Raw genomic sequence first — 15,420 nt, forward strand, 5'->3', positions numbered from 1 at the left:
ACTTAAGGCACTTGGACATTTTCTTTAGTTTATGTATTCAAATCCACAGTTGGCACTTCATTTCTTTTCATTTAAAAATAAATCTATCTTGTCTTGATAGGCTCTACATGAATACACACACCTAACAATAATAAATCAAAGCAACACATCCAGAATGATGAGATCTACTTGTTACTTTTATAAGAAATATGCCATTTTCAGAAATGTCTTGAAAATTCTTTTTTCACTAAGTCAATATATATTCTTAAGATAATTCACAACCATGCAAGTACTTGAAGAAAAATTTCCAAACACAGATGAGAAACTTCTTCCAAGAGGATTTCCATAAACATAGGAGAAATGATTTAATATTTCCAGAGATTTTCCTTCAGAAGTTTGCTGTCAACTGTATGTAATATGTGATTTTCTGTGCAGGATTTCCTGTGTATACGTCCATGCCTTTGATATTCACATTTTAATTTTTAGAAAAAAGTTGGAAAATATTAACTATGACAACAATTTTAGCAACCTTTAAAGCATAGTTCTGTAAATAGTGGTCCTTATCTTTGACACCTCCACTTCAATTACTAAAGTGAAAAACAAAACATAACAGATATGAAAATTGAACGAAAATGCTTCCTGAAGAAGAGCTGTGTACTTTAGGGAAAAAAAAAATGAGAGTCCTAATTTAAATAAGAAACTGCATCAAAATAATAGTAAGACTCCATCCCATGCCTTCCTGCCTCCCCCTAGAATGGATAAGCAATGAAGTCTTACTGTATAGCACAGGGAACTATATCAAATCTCCTGGGATAGAATATGATAGAAAATAGTATGAGAAAAAGAATGTATATATGTATGACTGGATCATTATGCTGTACAACAGAAATGGACATAACACTATAAATCAACTATACTCTAATTACAATATAAAATAATAGTACGGTTCTAAAATGTGCTACTTTTAGAAATTAAAAACAAGGACTTACTTGCTTTGTTTTTCCACACTAGCTACCCTGAGGCATTCCCATCTTGAATTTAGGAGATTCATTTGTTCTTGCACTTCAGTTTCTTCATCTTCTGATAATTTCCCTTTTCCAATCAGTTGACTTCCCAATTGGAGAACATTGCCAATTCGTCCCTGATGGGATGTCAAATCCATCATGTATCCCTGAAAAGGGAAGAAGTTAATAAGAGGTGACAATTTAGGGAAATCATTTTGACTTTGAATTTTTTTTTGTAATTTAAAATATGTAGCCCATTTAAACTATATTTCCAGAAAATAGTTTAGTATTTTAATTTTTAGTATTTAGTATTTTAATTTTTATTTAAGAAAACCCAATACAAATTTTAATATGAATTAAGGAAATGATTAGCTTAGGTCACCTTCTGCAGGAGCAGAAGCTGAGATAAGGACCTATGTGAAAGTGATTTATTAAGGAAGAGGTCCCAAGGGGATCTGGAAGGGAGTTGAAGAAGCAAGAAACAGGACATGGAAGGGGAGAAAGCCAATTAAGTGTGTCATCTCTAGAAAAGTCTCCCACCGAGGGTAGTTAATCCTGATACCCCACAGGTACCCGTGGAGTGCAAGTTCTATCTCAGCATTGACCTTGACCCAAGAGAAGGGAGCTGAGCTTTCACATTCCTGTATGAACCACTGGCAAATATCAAATCTCAGCACCTTCAAGAGTTATTCTCCAAAGGAGAACTTCCAAAGTTGGCTACTGGAATGTCAAACACCCATTTCAATCTCGAAATAAACACTAAATTCCCCAAATACAAGGGTCTTATAGAGTAATTGAGGAAAACAGAAAAGTTTATCATTATAAGTCATGTGCTTTGTTTCATTAAACGATGTTTTACTTTACCTCATGAGTATGAAATTGTTCTTTCACTTCCTCTACATCATTAGAAATCTCTCCTTGTGCTTGCAATGTGTCCTCAGCTGAAAGAAGCCATGAGAGTACTTCTTCTAAAGCTGTTTGGTAACTGTCCAGGTTTACTTCAGTCTCCAACAATGAACTGCCAAATGACTTGTCTTCAGGAGATTCCAAACGCTGAACAATAAAACAAATTGGGTGTTACGCAATTAGTATCTTTGCAGACTCTTCCAGTACATTAAATGATAAATTGAATGAAATATTTAAAATGCAAGAAATGTCTACTTGCATTATCAGAGACAAGAACAGTAGACACATACAATAATAAGCCTTCACTTTAACATCCTCACAAACATACACACAAAATAACAAATGGCAGTTGGTATCTACTCCAAGATAATGTTTTATTAAAGCTCTTCTGGATTACTATAAAGAGTGAATTAGTACATCATTTCTTCATGTTGTATTTTAAATGTCATGGATTTTCATATACATGTAAACTTTTTTAGTTCATATGTTTAATCCTTTACATATATATCATTGGTAGAATACTTACATAACAATGACATTAAAGGAAACACATCTTCCCAAGAGCTTCCAATGAAATATTTGTGAAAATTTATAGAACAGAAAATTATCAGTATGAAATTAAGCAGGGAAAAGGTAAAATTTAAAAATAAATATGCATTTCCCACATCTTGAGTTTCTAACAATATAATGACTTCTATGAATTAAGCCTTTATTTATAGAAGGCCATAGTTTAAATAATAAGATATCATCTTAGGAGAAGCAAAATATGAAGTGTTTGCTATCAAATGTATTTAGCAGGATGTTAAGTGAGATTCCCAACAGTTGTCTTATAATTTATACTGGGATCCTAAAGCTGAAAACAATGGTTACAAAGTATTCACAATTCTAAAGAGAAGATCTAGGCCACATACAAAGGAATTGCTAAGAGGGGACCACAGAATTGTCCCATCACCATTGTTCTACTACATAGTTCAAAGGTGTGTAAGAGGAAGCAAGGAAACTGAATGGAGAAATCTGATGAGAAAAGACTCCTCTGTAGTAACTGGAGTGCAACACATGTTCACACCTTCCCCCACCTCAAGCCATGTAATGGAGACCTCAAGAGAATCTCCTATAGAGCAAAGGGTGGTTTCCAGGATGCAATACTGACCAGAGATCCAGAAGCTATGGGGCCAGTACTATCAAGTGATAGGAGAGAGCTCTTGGGATAATGTATGTGCCTGCTCCTTTAACATTAAGGCAATCATCAGTAGCAAAAATTTGAACAATAAAATCTGCATAAATTTTTCTTGAGGTCAAGTATACTTATGGTAGGTTGCTGGGCTTTGAAAATCCTGAGAAGGACCACACTCGAGAGGGTTTCCTGCTGCATTAAGGGACACAGGCAAACCGTTGATGTAGTTAGAACAAAAATATTGGAGAAATATTTGGAGAGGAATCTTCTGAACACCCTAAAGATAGCAAGCAAGCACTGGAACCTAACAAATAGGGTTGTGCAAAGGAAACAAAAGGCAGTGCAGAACAACCAGAAGCTATGTAGGGGGTTTCACGATTTTGCCTAGAGAAAATTCATCCTTTTGATGGCTCTCCCCTGCCATTTCTGCCTTTGATTTTTAGTCCCCAGCAATTCTGGGCCTTATCCCACTGAGCTGCCAGCACCAACTTAATTGTGCTCTTCTGATAAATGCTCTATTTTGAAAATTTAATATTATAAATTTCTCCAGATATTAAATCTTTTAAGATGAAAAAGCATAGTGGCAGTCTTTGGTGTAATACTTTCATCAAATGATGCACTCTTTATCTGTTTCTAGAGAACTGGCAGAAATATGTCATCCTGTTAAGTCAAAATCATCCAACTCCAATATCTCAAACAAAACATGAGTGCCCTAAGGGGTCTAGTCACATGGGCCCTCTCCAAGGTCAAGGCAAGTTCTGACGTTCTTAGGGGTTAGAACAAGTTTCATAGTGTATTCCTTCTCTCTATCCCCAAATATTATAAATAATAAATATAAAACTCATCATTAAAAGGAGAAAAGTCACAAAATTCAACATCCATTCATGATAAAAACTCTCATCAAAGTGGGAATAGAGGGAACATATGTCAACATCATAAAAGCCATTATGACAAACCTATAGCTAATATAATACTTGACAGAGAAAAGCTGAAAGCCTTCCTGCTAAAATCTGGAACACTTTATTCAACATCATATTAGAAGTCCTAGCTACAGCAATCAGGCAAACAAAAGAAATAAAAGGTATCCAAATTGGAAGGGAAGAGGTAAAGTGTCACTCTATGTAGATGATATGATACTATATATAGAAAACCCTAAGAACTCCACACAAAAACTATTTGATCAGTGAATTCAGCAAAATAGCAGAATACATGACTAACATTCAGAAATCAGTTGCATTTCTGTATACTAACAATGAAATATTAGACAAGGAATATAAAAATTAATATCTTTTAAAATTGACGCCCCAAATTAAATACCTAGTAATAAACCTGACCAAGAAGGTGAAAGACACATATGCTAAGAACTATAAAATATTAATTAGAAAAATTAAAGAGGACTCAAAGAAATGGAAAGTTATCCCATGCTCCTGGATTGGAAGAATTAATATTGTTAAAACGGCCATACTACCCAAAGCAACCTACAGATTTAATGCAATCCCTATCAAACTGTCCATGATATTTTTTACAGAGCTAGAACAAACAATCCAAATATTTATATGGAATCACAAAAGACCCAGAATTTCCAAAGCAATCCTGGGGTTAAAAAAAAAAAAAAAAAAGGAAAGAAAGCAGGAGGCATAACTCTCCAAGACTTCAGACAATATTACAAAGCTACAGTAATCAAGACAGTGTGGTATTGGTATAAAAAGAGACATATGGAACAATGGAACAGAATAGAGAGCCCAGAAATAAATCCACACGCCTACAGTTAATTAATCTTTGACAAAGGAGGCAAGAATATACAAGCTATACAATAGAAAAAAAACACATTCTCTTCAGCAAGCGGTATTGGAAAAATTGGACAGTCATAAATAAATCAATGAAGTTAAAACATATCTTCACACCATGTTCCCCCCAAAAAAACACTCAAAATGGCTTAAAGACTTAAATTTAAGACATGACACCATAAAACTCCTAGAAGAGAACATAGACAAAACATTCTCTGACATGAATTGTATAAATGTTTTCTTAGGTCAGTCTACCAAGGCAATAGAAATAAAAGCAAGAATAAACAAATGGGAGCAAATCAAACTTATACACTTTTGCAACACAAGGAAACCTAAGAGAAAACAAAAATATTATAGACTGGGAGAAAATATTGGCAAATGATGTGACTGACAAGGGGCTTAATCTCCAAAATATACAAACAACTCGTACAACTCAATAACAAAAAAAATCTAACAATCCAATTAAAAAATGGGCAGAAGACCTAAATAGACATTTCTCCAAAGAAGACATATGAACAGCCAGTAGGCACATGAAAAAATGCTCAACATCCTAAATTACTAGAGAAAGGCAAATCAAAACTACAAGGGGGTAGTACTTCACATGGTTCAGAATGGCCATCATAAAAAGGCTACAAATAGCAAATACTGGAGAAAGAATGTAAATTGGTATAGCCACTATGGAAAACAGTACGGAGGTTTCTCAGAAAACTAAATATAGAACTACCATATGATCAGCAATCCCACTCCTAGGCATATATCTGGACAAAACTATAATTCAAAATGCTACATGCACCCCTATGTTCATTGCAGCACTGTTCACAATAGCCAAGACCTAGAAACAACCTAAATATCTATTGACAGATGAATGGATTAAGAAGATGTGGTACATATATACAATGGAATACTACTCACCATAAAAACAGAATGAAATAATGTCATTTGCAGAAACATGGGTGCAACTAGAGATTCTCATACTAAGTGAAGTAAGTCAGAAAGAGGAGGTCAAATACCATATGATATCATTTATATGTAGAATCTAAAATAGCATACAAATGAACTTATCTATGAAAGAGAAACAGATTTACAGACATAGAAATCAGACTTGTGGTTGCCAAAGGGGAAGGGTTGGAAGTGGAATGGACGGGGAATTTGGGGTTGGTAGATGCAATCTATTACATTTAGAATAGAGAAGCCATGAGCTCCTACTCCATTGCGCAGGGAACTATATCCAGTCTCTTGGGATAGATCATGATGGAAGATGATATCAGCAAAAGAATGTATATATATGTATGACTGGGTCACTCTGTTATACAGCAGAAATTGGCACAAAACTGTAAATCAGCTATAATTAAAGAGAGAGGAGAAAAATCACGGAAAGGTACCCTGGGAGATATATGTATCTCATGGTTGGACAACCTGAGCAGTATTATGATGCCCAAGACTAAGAACAACCCCTTGTAGTTTTATCTGTTCCTTGACATCACTGTCTTAAAATTCTTAATAATTTTATCTTTGAACTTGGGTTTTGTAAGTGAAGTCCAACGGGGTAACAAAGTACATTCAAGAGCAGAGGAGAAAAGTACAGTATGCGTGAAGGTTAACTACATCTATGACTGAATGAATGAGAGCAGTGACAGCCCCAGGAAGTCATGCTTTCTGTTTGAACCAAAACTTGCTTCCAATGCAGAAAGAAGGCAATGCTAAAAAAACACAAACAACCAAAGAACTCTATCATATCTATTCTTATTTGTATTTCTTCCCTGTATTTGCCAACCATTTACACTGAGACTGATGACAGAGAAAGAAAGGTAAAGACAGGGCAGAAGATCCCTTTCCTTTCACTCCTTCCTCACCAATAAGTTGAAGGCAGAGAGCATTGGAAGAACAGGCATTTACCAAGAAGTGAAATAAAAACAGCTGAGTTAGTTGCACAATGCTTCCATGATAAGAGTGAAATACATATGCATATACAAGCTCCAAAATACAAACTGTGCAATGCCCGTGATTCTGCTTGAGTTAAATGATGTTATATTTGCATTTACAACTGCAATTGCGCTGTATAACAATGGGTGGTAAAACTCATGCTAATACTTTAAAATTTTAGTTTTCTTTATTCGGTATGAAGTTAAATAGCAAATTAAAACACGTGATGGCAAGTTGAGAGAAAGACCATAGAATAAAGGAAACAGTTTTATATTTTAATAATTTAATGGCATTTCCTTCCTGCTTTTTGAACAAGGGGTTCTGTATTTCATTTTCCTCTGAGCTGTGTAAACTGGTAGCCAGCCCTGTGTGGAGGTGGAAAAAAAAGTGCAATCCAGCCCTGGATATTTTGCCTTCTGTGGGTTATAGATGAGAAAAGATGGAAGTTTTATTATGTACAGTAGAAAGTGGTTATAAAACCCAGGGGCCTTGGAGGCAAACAATCAGTGTTTGAATCTTGACTTAGACCTGAGGTCTTGTCACCCTGGTAAAGTTACTTAGCTGCATCATTAGCCTTAGCCTCCTCCTATGTAAAATGAGAATGATAATACTTTCCTAAGATTGGAGTAAAAATTAAAGGATACTGTATAAAGTGTTTGGCAGAATGTCTGAACTTGTGTAAGAACCCGATAAAGTAGGTGATAGCTATAATTATTATTAGATTCACACACACATAAGAACCTTTTGAAACACAAACTGCTCCAAGGTTACCTGCTTAAGTCACTGTTCAGGTTTCAAGGGCCATATAATTCCTGTGGAATAAATGACCCACAGAATCTCTAAGAGCAAACATCAATTAAATCAAACCTTTCTGTAACTGAAACCTCAAAGTAGTTCCCGTTAAAAGTTCTAAAAACTATTAACAATCTTGAGTTCAAATAATCTTCTGTAAATGATAAATTGCAAACAACACTATTACTCAAGTAACACCACACTATATTTTACCATTGTACAATGTGGATTAAAAAAGTAAACACTTCATGATTTACTGATATTTACAGAGGCTTGAGTTTCTGGAGAAAATTTTAAAAGGCAAATCTTTATACTCAAGGACATGATGTCTAGCAGTCATAAATTCTGAATCTAAAAGTTTTGTCTGAGGATGTTCATAAAACAAAAACTGCAAAGACAGCCATATGAAAGCTAAATTCAAATATGAATGAGCTGTGTAAAATTACATTAATAACTCATTTAATTGTTGTTTATGTACATAAATCAACTCTACATATATGTATAAGGGTCAAAATTGTCATCTGGCTCTGAGTAATTTTTTCTTTGTCTAGACTGCTGTTTTTCAAATTTGTAAGTCATCATCAGTGATTCATGAAATCATTTCATTAGGTCATGAACAGGAGTATTTACTGGATCATTACCAGCAATATCCTATATAAAATTAAACATAATAAAAATACAAGTCTGCTTAATTTATATTAAGCACTAGATTGCTTTGTAAAGTTTTGTTTCAGATATGCATATATATGTATGTCTATGTACAAAAGTATACATATATATATGTTCTAGGTCAAGATAAAAAAATTTTTCTATAGCGCATGGAACAAAACTGGAAATGGTTCCAGAATTTCAGTGGTAAACCTGTGAAAGAAAAAATTTGCTTGAATTCCACATTCGCACATTTGCAATAAAACCCTTGGAATAACACATATTCTTTACAAATCCATCTTTAAAAGAGAACTTGGAAACAAAAATACATAGAAAGGCTTACGCTTTTGGTTTTAGTTTTCCGAACTATGTATTCATTGTCATAATACTACATATTTCCCCTAAGCTTGTGGCCGGTTCATACATATTATGACATCAAAGGAAATTTTCTAGGAAACTGATCTTTGCTTTTTATAGAAAAAGATCTATGTGTAAGAAAGAGACACCAATCATTTCATGAACGGAGATGCCAATATCATCAACTGGAACTATTTTTTTTCCGTATACTTTGATCTTATTTTAATTTCTGTCTTTATCAAAGTAGTTTATGTCTCTCTGCAGTACACTGGGCAAATAATGATTCAGATGAGAGACTTAACAATGGATGGATGAAACAATTCTGGTTGTTTTCAAAATTAAGAATGTTAAAGTTTATTCAACATTATCCATGTAATTCAGAGGCTTAATTACTACCCTTTTGAATGATTACTAGATATTGTCACCTATGTCCTTGAAGGTGTTGCTAGGGCATAAAGGTGAAGTAGTAGAGAGGGTAAAAGTAAAGTAATAAGGGAAGACATACTATATGTGTTAGTCCTGCAATGTCCGAAACTCATTTCTAATGATAGAAATTGTCATAATAAAATAGAGAGTGATAGCCTGGACACTACTCCATAAATAATATTGTTTTTAAGTCCAGTTTACGGCAGTTCCTGTCATGGCGCAGTGGAAAGGAATCTGAATAGGAACCATGAAGTTGCGAGTTCGATCCCTGGCCTCGATCAGTGGGTTAAGGATCCGGCATTGCCGTGAGCTGTGGTGTAGATCGCAGACACGGCTCGGATCTGGTGTTGCTGTGGCTCTGGCGTAGGCCAGTGGCTGCAGTTCAGATTCGACCCCTAGCCTGGGAACCTCCATATGCCATGAGAGTGGCCCTAAAAAGCAGATAAATAAATAAATAAATAAATAAATAAATAAATAAATAAATAAAAGAAAAGCCACTTTACTATCCATCTTATTTAACCTCCCTATGTGTCACTTACCCCATCTGTGAAACAGAGAAAATAAAAATATCTGCATAGGATTGTTGAAAAGATTATATGTGATGATGCATATAAAATGCTAAGCACATTCTAGTTTCCAAGAAACGCTCTGCAATGCCTGTATTTGGGGACCAATGTTCGTTGAAATGGCAAATGATTTTTATGAGGAAACACAGTTGAATGAGCTGTGTGTATTTTTAGAAGCATGATTTTGGCAATTCACACTGAGATAAGTCATCGAATGGCAACATATAGGTAGTGAAACCAGCAATCCAGCAAACCACAAAGCTCTTAGAAAAATAGCTGGGACGTTTCCAGGGGGCACAATCTATCACTGAGTAGTTTTATATTTCTTTTGATACTGATCTATTTTGGCAACTTCCCCAAGTTCGGCCTTAAAATGTGATATGAGTTTTAACCTGGATAAAAACAGTTTTATTGTTCTTGACTATATAAATGCTTCAAGAACATTTGAAAATGTTATCACTTAGCTCCCTTAAATGTCATACTTCTTTTTTATAGACTCTAAGTCAATGCATGGATGGTGAATTTTTTGGTGTATTCTATAATCTTTTTTGTCCTTTAGTGAAAGATTATTTGACAGCTAAAGGATTACAGAGGGAACACCAAGTGGTTCTTTTACTAAATAACAGAAGAACCGTTCAGAGGAAGCAGGATTAACATCTTGCTGCATTTCCAGTGTGTTTCCTCCGATATAACATGTAAACCAGGGTATTATTCAAAGTATGAAAAATGATTACAGAAGTGATTTATGATAAATTATCATGCAACAGTGTACATGACATTCAATCTAATGTTACCATTAAATAGGTAATTTTTAATGTGACCTGTGCCTGAAATTCTGTTCAAAGTTAAGCCCTAATGAGGTTTTAGGAAAAATTACGGCCTGGTGCATGACAATATTAAACAAACAATCACAACAACAACAACTACATCTACAATAACAATAACAACAGCTGCAATTATTTACTGGGCACTTAGTGTCAGTCAATCTGCTAAGTACTTAATGAGCATTATATCATTTTTCACAACAGGTCAGGATGGCAGAGAATAGTAGGATGAGGAAATGGGAGCAGAGAAATTAAATAACATGCCAAAGGTCACAAAGGTAATTGGCTTATCTGGTATTTAAAATTGGGTTGTGTGGATTCTAAAACACATGTCTTTACCACAATTCGATAAATCTCTACCATGAAGAAAATGAATCTATAAAATAGCACCTTCATAAAATATCCTAATATTTTACTACAAATGAAATAAAAATATATTTGCAATTATATGTGCTGATGAACGTTAACTAGTGATGATAATTTCACAATATACACATAAATCAAATATATTTTGTACACCTGAAACTAATATGTTACATGTTACTTATATCAATAAAAACAAATAAAAATAAGTAAAATTATTAAAGGAAGTTATAGTCCCATTTCATAAAAAAACCACTGAACTAACATTCTAACCCAAATCTCCTTAGTCACCTGGGAAGGATTTTAACTTTAAATACTAACTGTATTGCAGTCTAGCCTATGCCAAATATAGAAGATGGGTCCATTTAAAGAAAGCTAAAAGGAGATTGATAAGATGACTGACCAAAGCATAGTTCACCTGACCAAATTTGCCTTTGAAAAAAAAATCTATTTTTTCTTTTTTTCATTTCTACAGGTTTAGAGTTAATGGTTTTGAAACTACTAACTATCTGGAACCATTTATGTTGGTGATTCAGCAATAAAATATAAGTTCAAAATTATTTTTTCAAGACACAGACACACTATCACACTGAAGAAGGGGACAACAGAAAGGCCACCGCCACATGACAGAGTTCACATGGTGATGTACTCTCTTTTAAAAGACAGAGGAAGCTAAGAAAAAGTAAAGCAGACATCAGTATTTTCTACAGGAAGGCATGTGTCAAATCCACAGTTTGAATTCTATACCTTCTACAATTACTCTTACTTGCCTTCGATTATTTACTTTTTATTTATTTAATTGATGTATATTTAATTTACAATATTGTCTTACTTTCAAGTATACAGCAAAGCGATTCATTCACACACACACACACACACACACACACACACACACACATATATATACTTACAAGTTTTCAGATTCTTTTCCATTATAGGTTATCACAAGATGATGAGTATAGTTCCCCATGGCCTTTGATTTTTAATGTCAGCAAAGTTGATGTTCTTCACTATTACAGAATGTCTCACCATAAATGCTATATCATGTTTAGTATCTCTTTAAGAATGAAAAGTATATCATCTATACACATGTGTGTTAATATATGTGCATATTTACATTTTTTTAAAAAAAACCTTATCCAAAAACCAAATAAACAAAAGGTTCTGGCATCAAGTGTTCATCTTGATACCTGTAAAAAACTAGCCGCTGCAAAGACTGCTGGTCCTTCATTATGTGTCCTCTTTCACTTCTTTTATAGTAATAGACAGTTCAGGTGGCTATTTGGCTATCTAGAATATAAACTACAGTTCCCAGCTTCCCTTGTAGTTAGGTATGGCATGTAACCAAATATTGGCCAGAGGGATAAGAGGTGTGCAACTTCCTATCAAGACCTAGAAGAACAGATATGCTGTTTTTTTTGTCCTTTCCTCCTTCCCACAGGCCAAGACAGAGATGTCCTAGTGAGCTATGCATGACCATGGAGATGAAGGCAGTTCCTAGGGGATGACAGAACAACAAGGCAAAAAAAGAGTTCCTGTTGTAGCTCAGTGGTAACGAACCCCCTACTAGTATCCACAAGGATGTGGCTTCGATCCCTGGCCTAGTTCAGTGGGTTAAGGATCCAGCGTTGCCATGAGCTGTGGTGTAGGTCACAGATGCTGCTTGATCCCGTGTTGCTGTGGCTGTGGTATAGGCTGTAAGCTGCAGCTCTGATTTGACTCCTAGCCTGGGAACTTTCATATGTTGCACATGCGGCATTAAATAAATAAGTAAAATAAAAAATAAGGCAAAAAAACCTTGGTCCCTGGATGATCAGAGTTCTCCTATGAAGCCTGGATCACCCACATCTAGACAGTTAAGAGAAATAGTTCTGAAAGAGAAATAAATTTGTGTATTTGTTATTTCCACAAAACCTACAGCCCATCTAAAACACCAGTATGCGCTAAGTTTCTAGTAGCTAGATTTATTATAAATATACATATATTTCTAAGAGCTAATATATGATTTTAAAGTTAACTTTATACCATAAAATCCTATATCTGTCTGATAATACACCCTCTCTCTTAAACATACTCTCAATGAAGGTAACAGTTCATTTTCCTTCATCATTTCTCAATCCATAGGCCTTTATTTTTTCTAGTTTATTAAAATATATCTGACACATAACACTATATATGTTTAAGATGTACAGTATGTTGATTTGATGCATTTTTATAATGTAATACTGTTACTACTGTAGCTTTGCCTAACACCTCCATCACCTCACATAATTACCACGTCTTTTTTTGTAGTGAAAACACTTAAGATCTACTCTTTTAGCAACTTTCAAGTATACAGTATGTACTTTTAGGTGTTACACCAGTCTTTATGTTCTATGAAAGCAGGGACCCTGACCCCACACCTAATAGAAGATAGAGCATTAATATAACTAATAAATATTCTTTGAATTAAATTATTTTAGGTAGCTAATTTTTATTTACCCTTTATCATTAAAATGTATTTCTTCTTCTCATTTATGGTCTCATATAAAATGTTTTAACCAATTATCGTGTCTTAAAAAAAACAGCAGCATGGTATAAAATATCCATAATTTTAAATATGTACATCTTTCAAATATTCCCTTTGATAAATTGTGTGTGCTTATCAATTTCTTTTCTAAGACAAACTCTCCTAAACAAATTGAAGTTTAGAAATAAAATGACAGAAGATTTAAATAGATAACAAAATACTGAATATAAGAAGATATCCCTTTCAAAAATTACAGTTTATAGTAAATTTTGTGTGTGTGTGTCTTTTGAGGGCCATGGCATATGGTCAGGCTAGGGGTCAAATCTGAACTGTAGCTGCTGGCCTACACTACAGCCATAGCAACATCAGATCCAAGCTGTGTCTGTGAGCTACACCAAAGCTCAGGGCAATGCAAAATCCTTAACCCACTGAGCAAGGCCATGGATCAAACCCATGTCCTCATGGATACTAGCTGGGGTCATAACTATTGAGCCACGATGGGAACTTCTACCATAAATTTTTAATAAGTATCGATAAGCAACTATATTTTAAAACTCTCCAAAATTCATTCGGTAGTACATGAAGGCTTTCCAGTATAGTTTTTTGGTTTTTTTGCACCCATGAAGATATATAATTCTCATAACCATTCTAAAAGAGGGGCCCATTTCCCAGATGAGGAAACTGAGGTTACACCAACAGGGATGCAAGAGGAGAAATCAGACTCCTAGTAAACCTACATTCCTTTTCATCTTTCTGAAGGGCTGAAGTAATATAATAAGATCCATGGATTCCAAAGAAGGAAGGTGAATGATAACTCTCTAATAACTTTGGTATGTTTCAATAATTTTAAAAGTCAATATTTAGTTGGAATTCATATATGTTGGCACTTTAAACAATTATGGATTTTCTAGAAGTAATTGTAAGAGTTACAAAATGTCTGAGAAGACCAGATCAAATCCTACTGCTATTTTCCTCAACTCTAAATTTAGCAATCTTACCTACTTTCCAATAGGCCTAATGCAAATATACCAAGTCTTACTTATTTTAATCAGTCTTTTATAAATATCTAAAGCAAATATGACTCACTGCATGATATTAGAAGATAAAAAGAATTCATAAGTATATTGCTTTAGGCAAATGGTTTTTTACTCAGCAACATTTTTCAAAATGACCTCATTATTTTCTGAAAGTATACATACTTTTTATATAAAAATATCATAAAATTTATAAGTTATATCCCCCCAAAATGATTATAGTCTATGTAGTTTGCTATGACATATACAAACTGCTCAACAGTGAGCTATGAAGGAAAACTAATCATTATGTATTTCCATGTAGCATTTAAAAAGTTTTGCTTTATTCCATAAGTTATTTTATAGTAATATTCTTAGCTAGTTATTCATCTATTCAACAAATCTATATTTAACTAAATTTGAAGTTATCACATGAAACTCCCCCCAATTATACAAACTTATCTATAGTTGCACTAATCCTAGTCTCCTCATTCTTATTTCAAAGAAAAATCTTACCCTTCCTATTATATAATCCAAGGATCCTTAACCCTTAAACTTTTTCTGTAAAGAGCCAGACAGTGAACTTCTTCAGTGCTGGCCATTACAGGCCAGCTGCACCAATTCAGTTCTATCACTGTAAATTGTAGCACAAAATGAGTTGTAGACAACACAAAAGTGAATGAACATGGAGGTGTTGATTCAAACTTTATCTACTAAAAGCAGGTGGCAGACTGATTTGGACTGTTAGCCTGTAGCTGCCTCTGCCTGGTAATATATTTGCTTCCATATTTAATCTCACTTCTTTGCATAGACTCAAGAATTTCCCACTGTTAATTATCTCTTCTCTCACCAACCTCTTCCCTTCAAACAGACCCTACTGCGTAGTTTTCCCATTCTATTGTATTGCATGTCTGAGCCAGCCTTCTCTAAAATCTCACTGTTCTCCCAGGCCATGCCTCCCATCCCTGTGTGTACCAATGTCCCAAAAGGCACCATGGTGCATAGAACCAATGCCTTCCCTCAGAGAACGTCAATTCTGTCCCTCTTTAGAGTACAATAAACCTGAATTCAAATGCCTGAGCCTCTGGAATTTATAAGCAGTGTGTACTTGGCAGAGTTATTTAATCTCAGACTCCTGGTACACACCCG

General features: G+C 34.4%; 1 protein-coding gene across 6 annotated transcripts in view; it reads right to left on the minus strand.

Annotated features, from left to right (window-relative positions):
• The window catches only part of DMD (dystrophin), a 2,144,556-nt gene that overhangs the window by 1,581,167 nt on the left and 547,969 nt on the right, over nt 1-15,420 (minus strand). For all 6 annotated transcript variants that reach the window (XM_047764837.1, XM_047764839.1, XM_047764840.1 and 3 more), the window contains 2 exons: nt 1,848-2,036; nt 969-1,150 (listed from right to left, as the gene is read on the minus strand). In XM_047764837.1, the coding sequence (XP_047620793.1) occupies nt 969-1,150; nt 1,848-2,036 (371 nt within the window). The remainder of the gene's footprint in view (nt 1-968; nt 1,151-1,847; nt 2,037-15,420) is intronic.

Source organism: Phacochoerus africanus, chromosome X (assembly GCF_016906955.1).
Source record: "Phacochoerus africanus isolate WHEZ1 chromosome X, ROS_Pafr_v1, whole genome shotgun sequence".
Classification (NCBI taxonomy): Eukaryota; Metazoa; Chordata; class Mammalia; order Artiodactyla; family Suidae; genus Phacochoerus; species Phacochoerus africanus.